Below are 22852 nucleotides of genomic sequence, written 5' to 3' on the forward strand. Positions count from 1 at the left end.
TCAAGCTATCCTTGATTTTTCTGACCCAGAGTGCTGGGATTAAAGACACCATGCTCAGCCTCTGCCCTCTTATAGAGACTGGTTCCATGTCCCACTCCACAAGTCCCTTTATGAGCGACCTAACAGGGGCATCTTAGGTTTGGGAAGACTGCCCTCAGCCCACAGTCTTGAGGGTTTAATTAGTGTGAGCATACACTGCCCTAAGCAGTTGTCAATGGACATCTGGTAGCCTGAGGAGAGAAGAGATTATCTTCTGGGCACACATATCTTTGGGGGTCTCTGTTTCTCTGAGCAGGTGGGAGGGTGGGGCTAGGCTCATGGAGGGGTACAAATGCAATGGCCTCCACCTTCAAGGGCTGATATGTCTTTAATGAGGTTACTGCTAGTCAGTTCTATAGGCCACAGATCTTGTATCCTCCTAAGGGGAGTGAGTCCATCATAACTTACAAATTTAATTAATCTTGCTGAAATTTTTAATTGAGGAAGTTGAATGACACACAGCTGAATGCAACGTATTTACTGATACTTCAAACATGCCCAGACACCAATATGGCATCTTCAATAAATATTTATACTCCTACCACAGATGTTGGATTAATCAGAGTGCTTTAAGAAGAAAAGAGATTAAAGACAGCCCCTATTTTTTTTTAATGAACTTTCAGTTTGAGGAAAGATTATTTATCAAGAGAGCTGTTCCTAGTATACTAAAATTAACCACCATGTCATCACACTGTCTGACATATGTGTTTGTCTTTGTTAGTTCCTCATCCTTTCCATTTAGTTTTCATGTTCTTTAAGGTTAATCGACGTTGACTGCTGTTTATATGAGGAATTCCTTGGTGAGTCTTCATGGTGGCCACTTTGTGAGGCTTCAGTTCAGTTGAGCAAGAACTTTGATAGTCAGTCTACAGGGCTCTCTGGAAGCCTGACACTTAATTGAAATCAGCACTACTCCTGACTGGGCCATTGTCAGCCATGGGGGAAATTTGATTTATTTTTTTCTTTTTCATATATCGTACTATCCCACATGGAGTCTCCCTTTGGATTCTTTTTTTTTTTTTTTCTGCATTACAAATTTTATTCTTACTTTTTCAGAACTTTTAATCATTCATTACATTTTTAAAATTTATTTTCTTTTCTTATTTTACATATCGATCCCAGTTCCCTCTTCCTCTCTCTGTCCCTTCCTCCCTCCCTCCCTCTCTCCCTTTCTCCCATGCCCCCTGACCCACCTTCCCTTCCAGGAGGGGTGATGCCTTCCAGGAGGGGTCAACAAAATCTGTCAAGTCATTTGGATTAGGCACTAGGCCCTCCCTCCTGCCTCTAAGTTAAGGGAGTATGCCTCTATACAGAATGTGCTCCCGAAGTCTTTTTGTGCACCAGGGAAACATCCTGGTTCCACTGTCAGAGGTCCCTTATACTGCCCAGGCCTTCTAACTGAGAGCCATGTTCAGGGGGTCTGAGTTGGTCCAATGCTGGTTTTCCAGTTATCAGTCTGGGGGTTCATTAGCTCCTCCTTGTTCAGGTTAGCTGTCTCTGTGGGTTTCTGAAGCCTGATCTTGTCCTCTCTGCATCTGGATTCCAGTTCAGCTCAGCGTTTAGCTGTGGGTGTCTGCATCTGTTTCCATCAGCTACTAGATGAGGGCTCTATGATGGTGGATAAGTTAGTCATCAATCTCATTATCAGGGAAGGGCATTTATGTAGGCTTTCTACTGTTGATCAAATTGCTAGTTGGGGGTCAGTCTTCTAGGTCTCTGAACATTTCTCTAGAGTCAGTTTTCTCTTCAAACCTATAATGGCTCCCTCTTTTGTAAGCAGTTTTCAGTTTTCCCTTATTTTTTTTCCTGCTAAATATTAGGCTGAAAAACAATAGTGATTTACTAGTGATGCCCTAATACCTTGGCTTCAGGTTTGGAAGTGTGGCTGCAACCTATTTGCATAGTGCTTTACTTTTAGTGTTGAAATTTGGTGTGTACAGTGTGTTTTCCTACATAGCAACACTGCAAAATAAGCAGGATGCTGCTTCGCATCACACTGGTCCCTTCACACTGACAATAGATTTGAGGCTGAATTGCAGAAGCAGGTGATGGAGAAAAGTTGAGCCCTTTCTACCATGCTTCCACCCCACATGAGATGGCACTGAAGCCTAACTGTGCAAGTTCCCCTGCCCTCTGTGCTCTGTACTGCTTAAGAGTCTATAACACTCACAGACTCAACTTTTTACTATGAGTTGCTAGTTGGCTGATTATTAACCCTTCACGTTCCATGCCTTGGAGTCCTGTGCATGGTGGCTATACCAGATTTTCATACCCATTGGTTGGTTTTTCCGGGCATGGAACTATTTGAACATGCTGGTGTCACATAAAGACATATGCTTAAGTAATATGGGGAGACTGAACCCAGGCTCTGTGCATAGTGGGCAAGCACTCTGTCACTGAGTTACATCCCAGCCTAAAATATATTTGTTCATAGTAAAACATACAGCAATACATATGGAATGTTATACATAAGAGTATATTATGCTATCTTGGGATTTTATGGCTATTGTCACCAGCTAGAACTGATACACAAAACTAAGTTGGGAATAATTTTGCCAAGTTGTTGGAAACTTAGCAGTGTGTATGTGAGGACATCAGATCAGTCTTACCCTAGATACATGAGGGCATAGACTGGATCTATCTGTCTATTGCTCTCTCATAAGATTAATTCCTTATGTTTGGCTCTTGAACTTAAACAATGACATCCAAAGTATCAGGGGGCATGGGACTTAATAGCACCCTCCAGTCCACAGATTTAGTTGTGGAGACCAACCAGTACCTTGGCCTTTTAGGGAAAACCCATAGCGTATCAGTCCACCTTTCAGCAGGAAAGAATGTGTGGTTGCTGCACTTCCATGGTCTCTGGGTATGGGCTGGTAGCAGAAACCACCAATCTCGGAGCCCTTCTGGCTGAGATGGACAGTTCCCAAGAGGTCTCTCTTTAACACCTCTACCCCTACCCCAGAGCATCACAGTTCTACCAGACAGTGAGGGATGCGTATAAGTGTGCACTTTTTGAACAGGTGCACAGGTTTTGGGCTTGGAAGCTCACTTTCTATAAGAACATTAATGAGTGGGGGCTGGTGGGGATTTGCCAACCAGTTAGAATGAATTAACAGAACCACAAAATGCATAGTCCTGATAAGCTTGCTCTAAGATCAGTGTTTTATGTGAATTTAAATCCAGTTACTATTGAGTGAGTGTGGCAATAGACTGAGATATTCTTCATGGTCACTCTATGGGTTTAAGTGTGTGGCTGACATCTGCCAACCAGAGCTTGCAGTGTTCTTCCCCACTGCTGTTTTCTGCAACTCTGATAGCCAAGCCTTTTAAATCACAGAGAAGCATCAGGGAGAACAAAAGGTAATCTCCCGATCTTGAGAGACAGCCCCTGATGCTGTTCCATTAAGTGTCTGCCTTAAACATCTGAATGGTGTAAGTGGTGTACATTTGTCTCTCTGTCTCTGTCCTCTCTAAGTAGGATGGGTGCTGAACAGACACAGGAATATGTGTATGAATACATATATGAATGCACACACAGAGACACAGACACACACACACACACACACACACACACACACACACACAGCACACACAGCACACATAAACACACTGAAGGGCACAGCCCATGTCACTGTTTGTCATTCAACACAGTGTATAAGATCTCTGTTAAGATGTTCCATATCTCCAAAAACAGATATTGCTTATTTTAGAAAAATATCCTTGGCTGGGTCCCTGGAACTTTAATTAAAATCTTGGCTGGGAAAAAAAAAAAAAAAAAAAAAAAAAAAAGGCTCACCATGTTATTGCATTTTAGAAAACTTGAATGTAAAACGATGAGGTCAGGAAGCAGAACACTTTTGTTTGTTGGTGGGCTATAAGGGACTGTGAGGCAGATCAAGGGGTTGCCTGGGCTGGTGTGATGAGTCTCAGGGGACCATACTTGGTGGAGATTGCTTACTTAATGAGGGCCAGCCCATCAGCCCAAGTCTCTAGATTTGAAGATAATTACCCACAGATTATCTTCCTTTTGTGTCCTTGACATTGTCTGGGTCATTATGAACAAAAAACCTAAGAAGATTATCATGAACTAATTAGCAAATTCATTTACCTTTTTCAGTTATTCATGGCACTATTTAACTTTCATCTCACTAGGCTGAGAGTCACAGGAGGGCATATGCCACTCTTTCTTTCTTTGCTATGTATTTTTGATGCCCTAGCACAGGTTATGGTACTAGATAAATGCTCAAACATTTTTTTTGTACAAAGTCTGTAGAGGGCTGTGTTATTGTGGGTATGAGGAATGTGAAAGAGACCTTTGTTCCTACCTTCAATGAGCCTATCAGCCAATAGGTATCAGATGGGCAATCTGGTGTGTGTATCTCTTTCTTGAGTAACTTAGGATGTGTCAGTCACTTTTTATATTTTAAGTCACACAGTAAGTTGCTAAGGCAGCTTTTGTTTTCTTTTACAAAGGGAGAAACATGAGGAACTTTATTGCTTTTTTATTTTTGAGACAGGGTCTCCCATATCCTGCTGGGTTGGCCCCAGACTTGCTATGTAATGAAAGATAGACTTGAACTTGGATCCACTTTTTTCCACCTCCTAAATGCTAGGACTATATGCCTGCATCACCACTCTGGTTAATGTAGTGCTAGCAATTAGACAAGGGCTTTGTTCATGACACGCAAGTGCTCTATTAACTGAGCTACATTCCTAGCCCGGGGCTTGCCTAGAAGCACAAGGCAACTAAATAGAGAAGTCAGTCTTTTACCACAGGTCTGTCTGTCTTTAATATCTGTATTGATCATTCCTGCTTTTGTTATGTTTTTTTGTTTCAAGATTTTCCAGTGTTCTTAAAAGAAAGCAAGAGGAGGCTGAAAAATGTTATTTTTTTAATAGTGTTATTACATGGTCTTGGCCACATGGTCTTTGTCTTCAACACATCAAGGTTGGATTCTTCCCAAAGGAATGAAGTGACATTCATTGCTGAGGATGAAGGGCCCTCTGCTCTGAATTATCCTTACTCTCACGGTGTTGGTGGCAGTGTGTGTGGAGGGGTGGGGTCTGACTTGAGGGGATGGGCAGGCAGTTCAGCCAAATGGCAAATTCTTCCTTCATCTCTGAGGAGTAACCCAAGTGAGATCTTACCACCAGAAATTAGCAAGAGGGTCCAGAGAAGATATTCCTGTGAGGACTAAAGCCCCCTCCCAGGCCCTTGCACTTATTTGAAGAGGATCTACTAGATGCATCGTGTGGCAGCCTGGTTTTGGGCCCCACCCAACTGAAGTTCTAAGATCTGCCATAAACCGGGATGCTCCCTGTGATTAGGGCTGAGGGGCCTGCTGAAGCAAAGGATGGTGGAAGTTGACTGATAAGGCACTGTTAATTGTATGACTCCTCAGTGAGCCTTTGTAGAAATGCATAGGCCACTCTTAATGAGTGTCAGGACCCTCACTTCTCAGGATGCAGGTTGTGCCCAGTCAGGATGAACTGCTGTACCTGGGCACGGCTCAGCCACTAATCCCATGTTTTCACCTCAGGCTTGCCCTCTCATGGGCACAAAATTGGCATATGTTGGCTCTGTTGGACAAGGTCTCCTAAATGTTTTGGTAGAAGACTTGAAGCCTGTCCTCATGATCCACAGGGAAAAGCAGGGGTGGGGTGGGGTGAGGTGGGAAGGGTGGGGGAGTAGGGGGTAGGGGTGGTTGGCCTCCAGCTTCAGCTTCCAAATCTACTCAAAATTTTGCTAATTCAGGCTTTGGGTCACATTGATTAGGTATGGGACTTGCCAATGGTAGGGTGGCCCACAATGACACAGAAGAGTGGTCTGCTCAAGTAACTATTGAGTGAGTCTTAATGCTATGAGCTTTGTTCCTCTCTCCATGGCTGATGGGCCTTGTCACTGTGATCATGAATTGCGGTTATATCTGTGGAGAAGGAAGAGGCCCCATCAGAACCATGTAGGGAGACTTTCAAAGCACACATGCTATTCTGCTTTACTGCTTATTTCATATTGTCACCAAGAGCAACTCCAAGATGAAGGAAGGGCTGGCTTTGGGTACCAACATTCACAAGTAATTCTGATGTCTTCTGTGGAGTCCACTCTGACAGTGACAGACAGTGAAGGAAGGTCTACCTGTCATTGTATTCTGCACAGTGCCAAGCATCTAACTCGCTAGATATTTGGTTAAAGCAAATGGTGAAGAGGAAGAATGAAAAACTCCTAGACAACAAGGCACTCTGGGCTATGGGGAGGATTAGAAGCGCCCTAGCCACTGTGTGTTTATTGGACATGCTTAAAGGTGAATCTAGCTTTCTTTAGCAGTCTGGCCATGGATGTCTTCCTTATCAGCAAACATAAACACTGAGCTGCCCTTGACCTCGGGAGTTAAAATAATAAATAGCTTAATTGGTCATCATTAATTCCACTATAGATTTATTACTGGTAAGTGGCCTTGGAAAGAGTTACACCCACTTTCAGCCTGGCCATTTTATCCCTGAACCTCTCAAAGATGGGGCTGTAGTAAAACAAATAAGACTAGCCTCCCCCTTCCCTTTCCCTTCCCCTCACATCAATAGCATATTCACTATCGAATCCAGCCAAATGACTATTTGCAAGGTTGGATGGGTAGTTAAGCCACACAGGCACAATGTAATATGACAACATTCCTCATGGTAATATCGTCCGCTGCTCATTTCATTTGAATATAGATTGCCAGAGCACAGTGCCTCCCGACCCTGCTCTCTGTCTGGGGTTGAGTTCTTCAGACAAGGTGAAATCCATGTGTGTCCCTCAGAAATTATTGACCTGTTTGGGAGCCTAGCAAAATTGTGGCTATTGTCCTTAAGTTCTTAATATGCTGAGGCTCTTTTCTTCCTGAGCTAATTGTGGATGTATTTATTTATAGGTGTGAGAGCCACCTGCCTGCTCAGGGTATGTGCATAGTTGCATCTCTGATGTACCACTTAATGCTTTGGGTCCCTTCTTTATACTCTCTCACTTCAAACTCTATGTTTAAGTACCACTACTCAGCTCATCTTCCAAGTACTAAGAGTTTCTTCTCTACTTCAAGAAAAGCTGTGTATAAGCCTTTTAGCATTTTATCTGAACTAAAGAGTAGTGGCTTTTCAGGAGCAATGAGAGCTCAGTAAGTAAACCTATGTATTTATATGTGTAAAGTGCATGACAAAAAGAAGCAATAAATCCAGTTTTCTGCATAAAAGGAGTTAGATTTTCCCTTTTACCTCTGCAGTGGGATTAATAAAACGTGCAACAAATAGCTGATGGAATGATCCATTTGAAGTTTGTAAAGGCATCTGGGAAAGCTGGCTGGAATAGTCTTTTAACGTTTTTCCAACAAGCATTTCTGTTAATTTTTTTTTATTTGATAATGATTCATGAATGACTGTTTTCAAATGAGCTTGTCTGTTACCTGCCCATTTCTGCACGGCTGAGCAAATTCCCTGGGAAATCCAAATTTCTTCATTTCCACCAACTCTCCGTCTCCAAATTACAGAGAATTCATTCCTGAGTTGGAGAGGAGCCAGAAGTTTGCCGTCTCGCTGTCTGCGGGCTGCCTTTTTCTTCCTCCTCTTTGAGGCTCTCTGATGCTTACAGAGAGCTCAACTCAAAGGTTTCCAGCCTCACACTCGCTTCACATTCCCCCACAGTCACATCGGGCTCTGCGTTTCCGAGGACACAGCGCGCCAGCCTCTCAGTCAGCCTCCCGTTACCTGCAGGTGCTCTAGAAACTTCAAAATGCGACTGGTAATGTATTTGCTTCTCTAACATGCCACTTTCCAGTGCATTAGATGCAGCTGCTTACCATTTTTTTCCTAAAGAGCTCTCTTTTGAATAACATGCATGCAAAAGCCTGTGAAAGGGGGCTTACAGAACAGAGGATTAATTGCAGGTCTTGGTGTGCGTGTGCATGCATGCTTGTTAATATAGGCATGTGTATAGAATGTGGGTAATTTATGTGCACATATGTCTGATCAGACAGATTTCTCTAAAGGAGTCTTGTTGAAAGCAGTACTTTTTATGCGCAGCCAGGTTTTCTAATCAGATCTGGAAACATCTTACACATCAGCAGCAAGTACAAGAAAAATACATTCTTAAACCCATGTAGATGGCATATTTTATATGTCTATTTTAAAACATGTCTTTCTTTAGAAAAATGAAAGGTAGGTGTGTGTGTGTGTGTGTGTGTGTGTGTGTGTGTGTGTGTGTGTGTGTGTTTGTGTTTGTGAAGGAGGCTCGGGGTTTGGAGGTATTGTAAAGAAGAGTTACCTGGGCTGCTGCAGAGCATTGCCACCACATGTCACCTGCCTTCTTAAAAGTCAGCAATCGCTGAGGGAAGAGATGTGGCCGTGCTTCAGCATAAGCCCAGGGGGACACTGAGCTGCAGTGCTCAGCAGGCATTTTAGCTACTCTAAATATTAGTGCTCCGGTGATAAGTAGACAGAGTAGATTTGCTGTAGCTGAATCCGGTTATGCATTTTGGCTTGTAGGATCGTGTTTACCTCAGGATGTGGCTGTGGTTGTTGAACTCCCAGAAAGCAGCATCAGTGTGTGGGCTCCATACATCACATTACTTATTTTCTAGTGTTGAGAGTTAAACTCTAAAATTAAGAAATTACTTGGCAATTAATAATGCATTCGGCAGCCCTTGTCTCATTGGGTGAGATTTACATCCTTGAGACTTGCTCCTCTAGTTATAGAGACAAATGATTTAAGGTGCAGGCTTAATTGCTATTTCACATCCTTAAGCTAGAAAGATGGTTGCACTACTTTATTCAAAAGGCTTGTTTTCAAGAACATGTATGGGAGTGTCTAAATGTGGCAGTGAGCTAATTATGACTGTAATGTGCCCAAGAAAAACAACTTGTCTTGAGCTTTTCTCACCAAGGTAACAACAACTTGCTTCCCTTATCTTTGTCATTTTGCATGGTGCTCTTCTTGCTTTCAGGGACCAGTATTGACTAACTGTAAAGATGAGAAAATAACATAGCAAGTCAGAACTAGCTAAGGAAAGCAATTCTCTAAGAAATTAAACAGAATGCATCTTTACAAGTGGGTTTTCTAAATGTAGAGTGGACATGGGTATTACTTCTCATAGTGAACAGGTAAGTGGTAAAGTCTAGGTTTGTGTTTATGCTGGCTTTTAGTTCTTTGTACATTAAAGGCAAGGTAATAAAGAGCCTCGTTATTTTGTATTGACTAATCATTACTTTTTTCTTCATGATATTTACTATAAAATAAAAACGATATTTGTTTTATTTGAAATTAAGATGATTGTAAACTGCAGCAACACAGTTTATGAAGTTGTAACAATAAAAGCAATTATTCCTGAAAGTTAGTGTAGATACCATTTTTCCTTCTTATTTTTCATGATTTAGTATTTTACAACTTAGCTGTGCACTCAATAAAGGACCACATGTGGTTTTTAATTATATAACTTTTAGTGTGATTTTACCAACCATGTCCAATTAATGATATTGAAGTAGTATACTGGATTTCAATATGTAAGGTGGCTCCTTGAAACAGCACAAGTATTAGAAGCCTTCAAAACCACGTGTGAGACATTTGATGTTATGTTCATGTATTGCTATGTATGAACTGATTTTCATTTTGGGTACTAGTTATTTCCAGTTCTATAAACACATCTGATGGTGTTCTGTATCACGTAAGAATCTTGCCTTTGAATATAAATATCTTGATGATGGCTTCATTTAAATGTCCAGGACAGCTAAAGAATCAGCAGCAATTTTGCATATATTACAATATGCTAATATATACATATATGTATATATTGTTAAGAACTGTAAAAACATTTTATTTCTCACTCAAATTACAAAACACTTTGCTCTACTTTTGAAGTGGGCAGTTTTGTGTGAAGTCAGTTTTATGACAATAGAAGAGGTTTCATTTTTCTGAGCTTTTTATAGCATTGTGTGGTAACATGCTAGCATTCAGTGCTATTTAGTAGGACATGTAATAAGTGCTCAATAGTGAAAAGAAGGACTGCCACATTTGCCATCATCTGTCCATGATTATGATTTCCCACTTGCTTTTTAATGCTTGATAGACCCAGTCTTTATTTTATAACTTATTTATATGACTCCCACACTTACATGGTTAAAAGACGTTTTTCTCCTACACAACAGTATCCTATTTGAGAATTAGGATTGCTTTATCACACGTTTCATTTTTATAGTTCATGTATAGTATGTTAAAAATATACCTTGTAGACTGTGCTCTTCAATGGAAAACATTAATTCTTAAATGATTTACTAAGCACAACACTGCAAAACTGTCTCTTGGACTGGGACAAAAGGGTGGGGAGGGGAGGGAAGGGTTTTATGTTTTTCTCCAGAAATAAGAGAGAATTTTTCTCCATAGCAGTGGTGTATGGAGGCACAGAAATCATCAGCACAGTTAGAGACTTACATTATTTTCCATTTGTTCTACTTGGTTTCAAAATGACATAGTCTATAGTTTTGCAGTAGAGGAACGATCACAGGTGGGGTGGGGAGGAACTCCTCACTGAGTTATAAAGGTGAAGGAATAGCCACTTGGGGTGGATAAGAAGGGAAGATGGGAAGAAACAAATTATGGCAGTGGACACAGAAGGTTGGGAATTATGTGAAAGGGGGGAGGCACACTGCAAATAATAGGAAATGCAATTGAGAAACAAAGTGTAAGGGTGATGTCAAATTGTTTTTAATTGTCTTCACTTGCCTTAATAGTTTCTAAAGGAAATTCTTTGAGGAAGTGAACAGCTTTCTGAAAAGGATTGTGTGTGTGTGTGTGTGTGTTTGCATGTATGGGTGTGCAGGACCATGTGAGCATACAAGTGCACACACATGCATGTGCACATGTGTGTGAACTTTAGCATTTATTGAACATGTTCTTCTGTCTGTCAGATTTGGAATAGGCACTATACTAAATATTTTATCTTTAATGTTTATTTATTTATTTAATATTTATATGTGTGTGTGCCTAGGTACATGTATGTTATGTGTCTATATAGTGCAATCAGAGGTCAAAAGAGGGCACCAGAGCCCCTGGGACTGGAATGATAGGCAGTGTGAGCCAATTCTAAGGGTGCTAGGAATTTAATCTGGATCTTCTGCAAAAGTAACAAATGCTCTTAACTGCCAAGCTCTCTCTTCAGCCGAATTATTTCACATAGCCTTCAAATACTGCTAATATTCCTATTCTGTAAATGAGACACTGAGAAGTAAATAGAGCTTGTATAATCTTGTAATGGATAAGTGGAGGGGCTTGGATTTAAACCTGGACTCCAAAGTCAAGTCTTCCGATCACTATATAGCATAATGTTTGGTGTACATCACCTCATTTCTAGTATCAGTTACCAATGGGCATGCCTAGCTGTTTACTGGAGATGCTATTTTAGTCCTCTAGGAAGATATGATAAGAGCATTAGTATACTAAGTGGTTCATGAGACAATAAAGAAGAAAGAGAAGAAACAAAATTGGGTAGAGAATGGTTTCCCACTGTATTGCTGGGCAGAAAATTTCAGGGCTTGTCTGTCTACTATGCTTTGTCATTGGTTGACAGTCTCAGGGAAGAGACTTTGGTTTTGGTTTAACAGGCTTTGGTTTAACAACTGATGCATATCTGAACATTCCATATCTATAAGCTCAGTTAATGTCATTTCTTTATAAACTGTATTTTAGATAATTATTAATGTATGTTAATTGAACACATTGATAGGTTTCAATGTGATATTTCTGTACATATAAGTTAAATTCTTTCAATGTATTCACCCTCAATCACACATGCTTTGCTCTCATGATTCTTGTCCAGACCTCCTCATTTCCTTCATTCCCTGTCCCTACCACTTTAAGGTTGTTGCTCTAAACCTAGTTATTTCATTTGAGAGAAAACAGTACTTGCTTTTTTTGTATCTTATTTAATCTATTTGACATGGCAACCACTAGTTATAACCACTTTCCTGCAAGTGATGTACTTTTATTATTTATTTTGGGTAAAGACTGTTCCATTAGGCATATACATTTTATTTTCTTTATCTATTCATCTAGTGATGTATGTTAGATCTGAGTCCATAGATTAGCTCTTTGTTAATAGAGCTACAATAAGCTTGTTAAATCCTCAGGTATTTCTTATGTATTCATACTTCATTATTTTTAAGTATATACCAAGAGTGGTATAGCTGGATCATAAAGTACCTCTTCTTCTGGTTTTGTGAGAATCTCTGTGGTGAATATTACAATGTATATCCATACTATCTGTTTTCCTCCATCTTCACCAGAAGTTAGTTTTTTTCTCAGCAATTGTTTTTTAATGTAATATCCATTCTGGTTGCAATTAGATGGAATTTAGTCTTAAATTATATTCCATCACCCTAAAGATGTTGAGCACTTCCTACAAATTTACTGAGCATTTGTGTTTTTCTTTTGAGAAGTGTCCCCTCAAATTATTTTACCATTTGTTGAATGAATTAGTTATACTGTTGATGTTTTTAAGTTTTTGTTGTATGTTCTGGAATTGAACCCTGGCATCAATATTTCCCCATTCTGTAGGCTTTCACTTTTCTTGATGTGAACAGAATGGTCTGTGTGAATTTGGCCATAGTACAGGGGCTGCAATGACTGCAGACAAATTGGAGACAGGAGCACCAGGTAGTTAGTTATAAGTGAGAAGGAAGTAGATCTTGAAGTAGGTATGTAAAGAATGGGAAAGATGAAAAATACAAAGGATCTCTCTCTCTCTCTCTTTCTCTCTCTCTCTCTCTCTCTCTTTCTCTCTCTCTCTCTCTCTCTCTGTGTGTGTGTGTGTGTAAATTTGGGTGTGTGTTTGTATGTGTGTGTGTGTCTAAGACTGTTGAGATTAATTGAAATAAAGGCTAAGGAGAAGACAAAGGGGACTTTTGTTTTATGAATAGTCAAAAGTGTTTCCCTTGCTTTGATAAAGACTTTTAATTTGATGTAATGCTGTATTTGAATTCTTGATTCTACTACATTATCCCTGTTTGCAGATGATATCATTCTGTATGTGGAAACCCCAAAGATTTCAACAAAAGATTCTTACCACTGAAAAAGTAGTTCTTCAAAGTGGCTTGTTACAAAATCAATACACAACCTTACTAGATTTGCTATCCGCCAACAATTAACTCACTAAGAAAGAACTCAGCAAAACAATCTCATGTAGAGTACTCTAAAATGTACCGAAGATCCAACCCTAGTGAGGCAGGTGAAAGACCATGTGATGAAACTAAGATACCAAAGAAAAAGACTGAAGAAGATACTATAAGATGAAAAACCCTCCATGTTCAGAGACAGGAGAATTAATACAAACTATAGATTTGTGCACCACATTATAATATCAATGACATTCTTCACAATACTAGAAAAAAATCATAAATTCATACTGATACATAAAAGATCCAAAGAGCTCAAACAATCATGAACAATAATTAGGAATCCTAAATCTAATTTCAAGATAAGCTACAGAGCTATAGTAACAAAAACATCATGTTGTTACTATTAAAACATACATAGATTGATGGAATAGTATAGAGAACATATACATATATATCTATAGCCAGGTGATTCTTGATAAAGGAGTTATAAGAGCACATCAAAGAAAAGGCAAGCTCTTTAACCTATGATGCTAGGAAACACAATATGCACTAGGAGATAATTAAAAATTATCTTAACCACATACAAAAATAAACTCAAAATGGGTCGAAGACTATAATGTAAGACCCCCAAAATTTGAACCATTCTGAGATATCGACATGGACACTGGTTTCTTTACTAGGTCTTCATTGATTGTGATTCTTATGGCACAATGCCAAGTGTGTGTGCTTTTTGTTTTTTGTTTGTTTTTTTGGAGGGGGGTGTTGGGAGGAGAGCTGAGCCATGTAACATTCTTGTCTGACAAGGTGGTGTCTCTACAAAGTCCACCAAATGAACTTAGGGGAAAATGAGCTAGACACCGAAGTGAAAGCACCTAATAGTTTGTTAGAGCCAGTGTCTCCTGAAGCATGGCATTCTAGGTACCTTGCCTGTCTTATCTAGTTCCTAGTGGTTCTCAAACTTCTTTATGCTGTGCCCCTCCAATATCAATACAGCTCCTTACATTGTAGTGATCCTCAACTATAAAAATTATTTTGTTATTACTTCATAGCTTTAATTTTGCTAGTTATGAAAGTGATATGCAGGATTTCCAATATATGACCTCCAAAGGTGTTGAGACCCTTTGAGAACTGCTATTCCAAATGAACATACCTTACGCACTGTTATTCATCTCTTCAAACTTTGTTTGGTTTTAAATTTACTGTTATTGAGAGTCTTTAAAACATATACTCTCTTAAATAAAAAAATTAAGGCATGGAATAAAGATTTTTTTTAGACACTAATCATTCAGACAGAATATATTTTTCCTTTACTAAATTCATCTGTAAGAACACCTTTCTTTGGACATACAAACTTCTAATAGGAAGTGTGAGTAAATTGTTATCATTATACTTTATTTTGTGCAAAGTTGTCTTGGCATAATGCAGACCTGATCTGACCAGCAATGTTGGTGAAGGTCTCCATTCAGTTTGTAGGGTGATATCAGGGTCAACACTGGTTGTCATAGATACTGACACCTTCTCATAGAGGAATCTAAACCATTGCCTCATGCTGCCTAACTAACAAAAGGCCAAAGGTAATTGGCCAAACACAAACAAAGCAGAAAACAACTAAATATCTTCAAATGATGCTATATGACTGAAAACTCAACAGGAGAGAAGTGACAGCAAAGGATGGATGCTAAATAAACCATGGGAATAAAAATGAAGAGTGAGTTACATAAAGATCTGCACTGTAATGTGAGATGCTCAGAGCAAATATTTAATTGCCCTTAAAAGTGATGGTCAAATTTGCATATTCAACTCAAGCTGTCATGTTTTACTGTATATGCAGGAAAAGCCTTGAAGTAGCATTATATTACCATCAGAGTATACAAAAAAGAAAACTTTTATGGCTGAGAATATATCTTACTGATAGAGCACTTGTTACCATACATGAGACCCTGGATTCTACCCACAGCAGCAGGAAATAATAACAATGAAGGAAAAAAATCTTTAAAGAGATAAAACAAATTAACTTTCAAAACCTCCTAAATAACCATGTGCACTGACTTGTGCCTAATAAGCTGTGATGATAAAAAGACTGTAAGATGATGTGTCATTTGCTTGCTAATTGGCTTTGTGGGGATGATAACGTAGATCTGATGGCCATTTTTAACTAGGTATGCCTGGCACAAAAATATAGTGCCAGCTACTTTGACTACCAAATCATGGAACTTTCACAAGCCAAGCCTCTTTTTGGTTCTAGATCTAGTTATAGGATATCTTATTTTTCTTTCCTCATAAAACAGAAAATAATAAAATGTGGGAAAGGAGGGATGATGAATGGAATGGGGTGTCTTTCAGTAGGGAGTTTAAGCACACTTATTCTATGCTTTCTCCACTAACTTTAGGGTAAGGATTTTCACTAGGCTTGAGGAGTCTTCATAAGAGACTGCTCTAGATTACTATTTGACTTATAGATGAGGCTAGAGATGTTAAGTCCATATGCCGTCTATATATACATATAGGGTTCTCATGTTCCTGTGTTCCTGGAAGAGCAAATAATGCAACTACCAAGAGAAGGCACTTTGACATATCAATATTTAATGCACAGTATTTGGTGCTTTGAGAAAGGATCTCACTTTACAGTGCAGGCTGACCTGGGACTCACTGTATATCATAATCAGAGTTCTCCCTGTCTCAGTCTCCTGTCTTCTGGAATTGCAGTCATGAACCACCATATTTGGCTTTGTGACACTTGACTTACTGATTTTACATCTGAAAAGTTCCCTGCTAATGGCAGGAGAGATGTCTCAATGGGCAAGACACTTGCTCTTCAAGTATGAAGACCTGAAGACCTTATTTGAAGCCCCAGAACATACATAGAAGAGCTGGGCATGGCTGGATGTGCCTATAACCCTGGCATTGGGGAGAAGACTCAGGCAGTTTCCGAGAACTGGCTGTCTAGCTGAGGGGCCAAGCTTCCAGTTCAAAGAGAAACACTCTCTTTAGGCAATAAGATATTAAGGAAAAAGGTAATAGAGAAAAACATATGACATCTTGCTCTGGCCCCTATGTACATACATAGGGAGGGACACATGCAGCCATGTGCTCATGTGTGTGCAGCAAACCTGAACACATGCATATGCACATACACAGACAGCACACACAGGAAAATTCCTTGATATACTCACATAATTAATGGAGATGTGGTAAGATTGCCTGTAGCATTATTTGTGGTACAAAAAAAAATCTATAAATAATCAAATCTCAATGCAGAGAAAAACACTTAATTTATGGCATATCCATGTAATGAGATACTGTGAAGGAAAGTTTAAAATGGTTACAGCCATGCATATGGATATGAAAATTGTAAGAGCGAACTTTTAAGAAGAAAAAAATCACTTTCAAGAGCAGTCTACAAGAGTGGCACTATATTAAAGTAGATATTTATAGTGACTTGCTTGTGTAACAATAGAAGATATTCAAAATCCATATGAGAAATCATCAATGGAAAGTGGACATTATATCGTGAGGTTTCTGCCTTTTGCCTCATGTGAACCATTTATATTTTTAAACATAGCCATATATCACTTTTATAACTTAAGTTAATTTCCTCAACCCTAAAATACTAGGTTTTTGTCTTGGTTTAAGAGTAGCGGGTATGCTACTATAATCCTATGCCTTGTTATGCTATTCTTGAAGAATTGTGTCAACTCTTGCATGAAGTTAAAACAAAGTATCAAATCTCTGCCAAAGCTCTAATCTGCTCCTAGGGAGCAGAAACCAAAATGAGTAAGAAGATTTTCTCATATCAACTAACAGGAGGCTCTTAAGTCCTGTAGCAAAGACTTTTTGCACCTAGCATGGAAGCACTAAATCAAAGGTATTAGACAGGAGATGGGAACACTGAGCTAATAGCCTCCACTGGACTTAATAATGGAGAAAACTACCAGTGGGACTGCTTCACATCAAGGTTTTCCCATATCTCTAAAACCCATCATTCGTTTTTTTGTTTGTTTTTGTTTTTTTGTTTGTTTGTTTGTTTTGTTTTTTTCAAAATGCTGTATCATCGTTACATTGCCTGGGGTTTGAGGGATAATCAGGACTTTTTGACCTTTGTACATAGCAAAATGCTTACATGTATACTGCCTCATTTGATACAGGTGAGATATTTAGGACAGTATTATAATTGTTTTCTACATTGGGTTCTGACGTTTGCAGGGCTTAAGAGGTAGCCAGAAAGCATGGCGCTGAACATATAGGACTTTTGGTTATGTCTTGGGCTTCCTTGCCACTAGCAGCCAAGAGCACTGACTTACAGCAAAGCACTTCTGTGGCTGGGAAATGGTTTGATATTATTTTCTCGGAATTGTGTTTTCAGGGCTAGGAACACCCACCAGTGGCCACCTGAACTCTCTCCCCAAAGATAATCAATAAAATCATTTAAACATTATTATTTAAACAATTATATTTAACAATGGTTCTCAACCTTCCTAATTCTGTGACCCTTTAATACATTTAATACCCACAACCATTAAATTATTTTATTTCTACTTCGTAACTATATTTTTGCTACTGTTAAGAATTTTAATGTAAATATTTGATATGTGGAATATCTGACATGTGACTCCAATGGGGTCTAGATCCAGAGGTTAAGAACTGCTGAATTACAAGGTCTCTAAGTAGATCCAAGTATAACTGGCTTCTCATTTTGACTCTCTATCTCTATCTCTATATAATCACAGGCAACATTATTCTTCATCTATAAAATGAGTAATTACAGTTTTAATCTTCTAACATTGTTGTTAAGAGTTTTGGTGAAATATGTTTGGAAGTACTTGACAGAGTAAATAGCAGAGTGTGGGTAAAAACCAGTGACAATAACAATTACTAATATTTTAAATAAACCTGAATCTCGGTCAGTAGGCAGGGCTCTGCTAGAGCCTGCTTGGAAATGACAATCAGGAGTTTCTTCCAAAAATAGATACAAATCAGTTATATCCCAGTGAAGGAAATCACCAAGAAAACACAGAGTCAACCAAACATGGGATCAAAAAACCTCTTGATCATCAGTGCAGGGTCTGGAGCATTGCTGATGATCAGATGCCCTGCTGAGTCAGTACAATGGTGTCTAGCAACATGGTCACCAGTAGGATGAGTGAGAAGGAAGAAACACATCACCCAGATCTTTTAACCTGTTACATCCCCCAAGAAAACAGCCCTAACACTTTCTTATCCTCAGTTTATCTGGAGTCTCCTAAGTCTGGAAATCTAAGTAGCTGGAGTTGGGATTCAATGTACTGGTCAGCTTTTGCCAACATATGCAAACTAAAGTAATATGGGAAGAGGGAACTTGCAGTGAGAAAATGTCTCCATCAGATTGTCCTAGAGGCAAGTCTGCGGAGTGTTTTCTTGATTGATGTGGGAGTGTCTAGCCCATGGTGGAAGATGCTACCCCTGAGCAGGTGGTCCTGATTGTATTAAAAGGAGCAAACTGAGCAAGTCATGAGTAGTAATCCAGGAAGCTGCATTCCTCTGTGGCATCTGCATCAGTTCCTGCCTCCAGTTTCGGTCTCCAGTTACTGCAATGATAAACTGTGATAAGGATGTGTAAGCTAAACAAAACTTTCCTCCTCAAGTTACTTTGGCCAGAATGTTTTATCACAATGACAGAAAGCAAACTAAAACAACCAATTTACTTAAAGAACAATGACAAACTTGCTCTGCTGTTTAACCCTAAAAGTATATTTTGAGTTTTTAAATATTACCTTTTTTAATTAAATTTCTTCTTCCTTACTACAAAAAACCTAATAAATCAAAATGGAAGAAAATAGTATTAGTGTTCATATTTATTTGGTTTACAGTATTGAAAGTTTTGTGCATCAATGCATTAATTAAATGATAATATACTGCAATAGGGTATAACCTCAAAATCCATTTATAGGTCATGCGAATCTTTGCATTCCAAGAAATATCTTCCTTTCAATAATTTCTTATTTCAGTTATAATGTATTCCATTGAGTAGACATTCTGAAACTCTCCTGAATCCTCTAAGCTTAAATTGTTAGACTGTTTTCTTCTTGTAACACTACTCTTTAACAATCACTGTCTGGAGAGGTGGCTTAGTGGTCAAGAGCACTTGCTGCTCTTTCAGAGGACCCAGAGTCAGTTCCCAGCTTCCACATGGTGACTTGCACCTGTCCTAACTCCAGCTCCAGAGGATCCAGCTCATTTGGTCTCCATGGACCCTAGATGTACTTACAGTACACATGCAAACTCATATGTAAAATATCCATACACATAAAATAAAAATGAATAATTATTGTATGAACACTCAATTATTTCTATAAAATAAATTGAAAGAAGTAAAGCTTCTACGTCAAAGTGCAAATGCAGTTTCAAGATTTTGATATGCAGTTGTCTTGTGGTTGCATTTTAACCATTAGCCCTATTATTGTATAGCAGGCAAGTGGATTAGTAACTAAGTAAATATGGTTTCTCTTTATTTACTATGAATGTTGAGTACCTTCACAATAGTCTGTCTTTCTAAGACAGTATTTAAGAGTGCTTCTTATAAAAAGCAAGCCCTCATTTTGTTTCTGTTCCAGACACAGTATATCCTTAAAATGGTATGTTAATTAATTGTATTCAGGAGGTTGGTGATTATCAGGAGATGTTTAGCTTTTGGTGCAATGTCACAGAAAGTGTGGAAATAACTCACAGGGAGAGTCCTTAAATGCATGCTCCCTGTAGCCTATTATTTCCACCCATATACCCTTTGTAATGTGTGAAAATAAAACAATCAAGGGTGTAGAAACCATTCCACTCTGGATCCTCACATCAATTTTCTTCAGGGCTGGAAGTAACCCAGCCTGAGCCCTCTGTAGCACATCAGGCTTCACAGGAGAAGCCCTGAGATTGGAAGATTTTCAGCAGAAATTACTCTTGATGACACAGCCTTGCTGTCAGAGTAATTGCTGCTGGAAAGACAGCATCTGAATTAACGGTCTAATAAACTGAGTTAGTGTTTCATCTTAGTAAAGGATTAATTAGGGGAGAAGAAACTAACATTTATTCTGTTTCCTATTTGACAGGCCTTTTATTATTGCATGATTGCATTTAATACTCTGCTTCAACCTAGAGGGTAGGCATTGCTGTGGGCATTTTACAATAAATGATCTAAAGTTCTAACAAACAAAGCACTTTGCCTAGGGCTACATAGTTGGTGAGGTACTGAGGTGGGTTTTGAACCTAGGCCTCCCGTGTCTTGTGTCTGTGCTCTTTATCCTGCTCCCTCTCTGTATGTATAGTAAACCTGGGTGTTTCTTTTCCAGAATATTAATTGAAAGCCTGAACACCCTTTTGGCCAACTAAACTGAAGTTTTCCTATTTAAAATCTCTGACAGGCAGGCTCAGTGTGCTAGACTTTACATTACTGTGACCAAACTGCCAGGGAGGAGAGAGAGAGAGAGAGAGAGAGAGAGAGAGAGAGAGAGAGAGAGAGAGAGAGAGAGAGAGAGAGAGAGAGAAGCCACTAAACCCATGATTTGGAAGGGTTAGGTCCATCGTGGTAGTGAGATTGGAACAGAGAAGTTCACCTCATGGCAGACAAAAGTAAATAGAGACAGGGAAAGCCTAGAGATAAGATAGATGTAAGGACTTGTCCCCAGTGGTTGACCTCTACTCTATGTAATCTCTATAAATAACACCATCGTTTGAAGACAAGGCCTATGGTACATGAGTCTGGAGGAGTCATTTTATATTCAAACTATAACACCAGGAGTCCACCCCAAAACAGTGTCTGTCAAGATAGTTTTGTAGACCAGAAACAGAAAATCCATAAAAATTATCAGAGAAGAGGCGCTAGCTGATCTAATAAGGTATCTGGAGCTAGAGGTGTTCCCATTTCTTTTCAGAGGCTGTGATATTTCAATAGGCACCCTTGTCCTTTCAAGATTTTTGGTCATCCACACTGTGTTGGATTATAGGTATCTTTATGGCTGTGTGATGACCTCAAGAGCTCAGATCATCTTCGTAAAGACTGGGTAGATTGGCTCTATTCTCATGCTTGTTTATTTGAAGAACAAGACAAACTTCTCAGTGGACCCTCCTTTATACCTCATTGCCCAGAATGTGTCATATCCCTCTCTCTAACCAGATATTGTTGTTGGGGGTGGCTTAGCCAAGATGTACTCCCTTGGGCTGGAGATGGTGCATCTTGAAACCAAAGCCAACTTTGTGGCAACAAGTGGCAACCCAAATTCTTGCACACAGTTTTTGAGAGATGTTGAGGTTATTTTTATTTTTATTTTACTTTCTGTGGATATATAGTTGTAAAGATGTGTAGCATGGTGTGGTGTTTTAATACAGATGTGCATTGTGTGATGATCAAATCAGACAATTTGCATACCCATCTCCATAAATATTTATCATTTCTCTGTGGTGAAACACTCAGAATCCTCTCTTCTAGCCATGTTGAAGTACATGTTCCACTGTGTTAATTATAGACACCCTACTGTGCAGCAGAACACCAGAACTTATTCCTCCCACCAAGCTTTAACTTTGTACCCAAACATTTTGAGCTCTCCTTTTGTAGTTAATTACATCTATATTCTGAGGCTTCTCGGTGGCATAAATGATGCTGTTGCTTTTCTGGAAAGTTTTATTTTTATATAACCACTTTCTACAAATGAATTTGCCATTTTCTTTCAGTGTGGTCTGTCAAACTTTCCCATTTCTATCAGCTTTATCTCCTACAATTCTGAATTTTCATTCTTCACCACAATTAATTCTTCACTAACCCTTCTTCTAAAAATGTGGGGAAAGTCAGGTGTGATGGAATGTGAAAATGGACCCAATAGTATCTGTCCAATAAAGTCTGCATAATATTGGTTTTGTTCTTAATAAAAAGAATATTGTCATATTGGGGATTATGAAAAAACAGAGGAAGCAAGGGAAGAAGGAGGAGGAAGATGAGAAGAAGGAAGAAGAGAGGAGGGAGATGCAGGAGGAGGGGAAGCAGCAGCATCTACCACTGTTGCTGCCTAATTTTCTGTCTGTATTAGTAACATGATTATTCTTTTTTTCCATAAGTCATTTAACTTTCATAGTTGCAATAACACAAAACAACTGAGGAAGAGGGTCATTTAACTATTGTCAAAATAATTAGCTCAATTAAACAATCTGTTGATTAGAAGTAGAAACTAGTTGGTTTTTGTTTTGTTTTTGATGACATAGTAATTGAAATAAAACATGCAATTCAGTTCAATAAATATTTTTCAGAGCCCATGGTTCTCTGATGTAATGGATAAGTACTATGGAAAATGTTATACAATTGATGAAGAAGAGTAAATAATCAATACAGAACAAACATCTATAATAAACACGAGATATGCCAAAGACAGTATTACAATTATAAATTCAATAGCTATGGTTAATACATTGAGCATTGATGGTGGTCTGGGTTATCTATTATTGTACTTTACATGTGATTTCATTTAGTTCTCAAAATATCCTCCATAAAATAAATTGTTTTCTGTGAGCCCCATTTTGTAGGGGGAAAGTTGGATGCAATAGAGAGGATTAAGAATCTCAGGGGCATGTAGAAAGGGGTGCAGATAGTTTTATCTGAGGAAGAGGAGGGCCAATGTTATGGGTGAAGTACAGAGAAGGTGACCTTCTAATTGGGGTAGAGGGG

At 38.9% G+C, this 22852-nt stretch overlaps 1 protein-coding gene across 1 annotated transcript in view; it reads left to right on the top strand.

Moving 5' to 3' along the window:
- Positions 1 to 7647: 7647 nt before the first annotated feature.
- Positions 7648 to 22852, top strand: part of Schip1 (schwannomin interacting protein 1) — a 733733-nt gene continuing 718528 nt past the window's right edge. The window contains exon 1 of the mRNA XM_051199278.1: positions 7648 to 7810. Within this exon, the coding sequence (XP_051055235.1) occupies positions 7802 to 7810 (9 nt within the window). The 5' untranslated portion in view covers positions 7648 to 7801. The remainder of the gene's footprint in view (positions 7811 to 22852) is intronic.

Source organism: Phodopus roborovskii, unplaced genomic scaffold, assembly GCF_943737965.1.
Source record: "Phodopus roborovskii unplaced genomic scaffold, PHOROB, whole genome shotgun sequence".
Classification (NCBI taxonomy): Eukaryota; Metazoa; Chordata; class Mammalia; order Rodentia; family Cricetidae; genus Phodopus; species Phodopus roborovskii.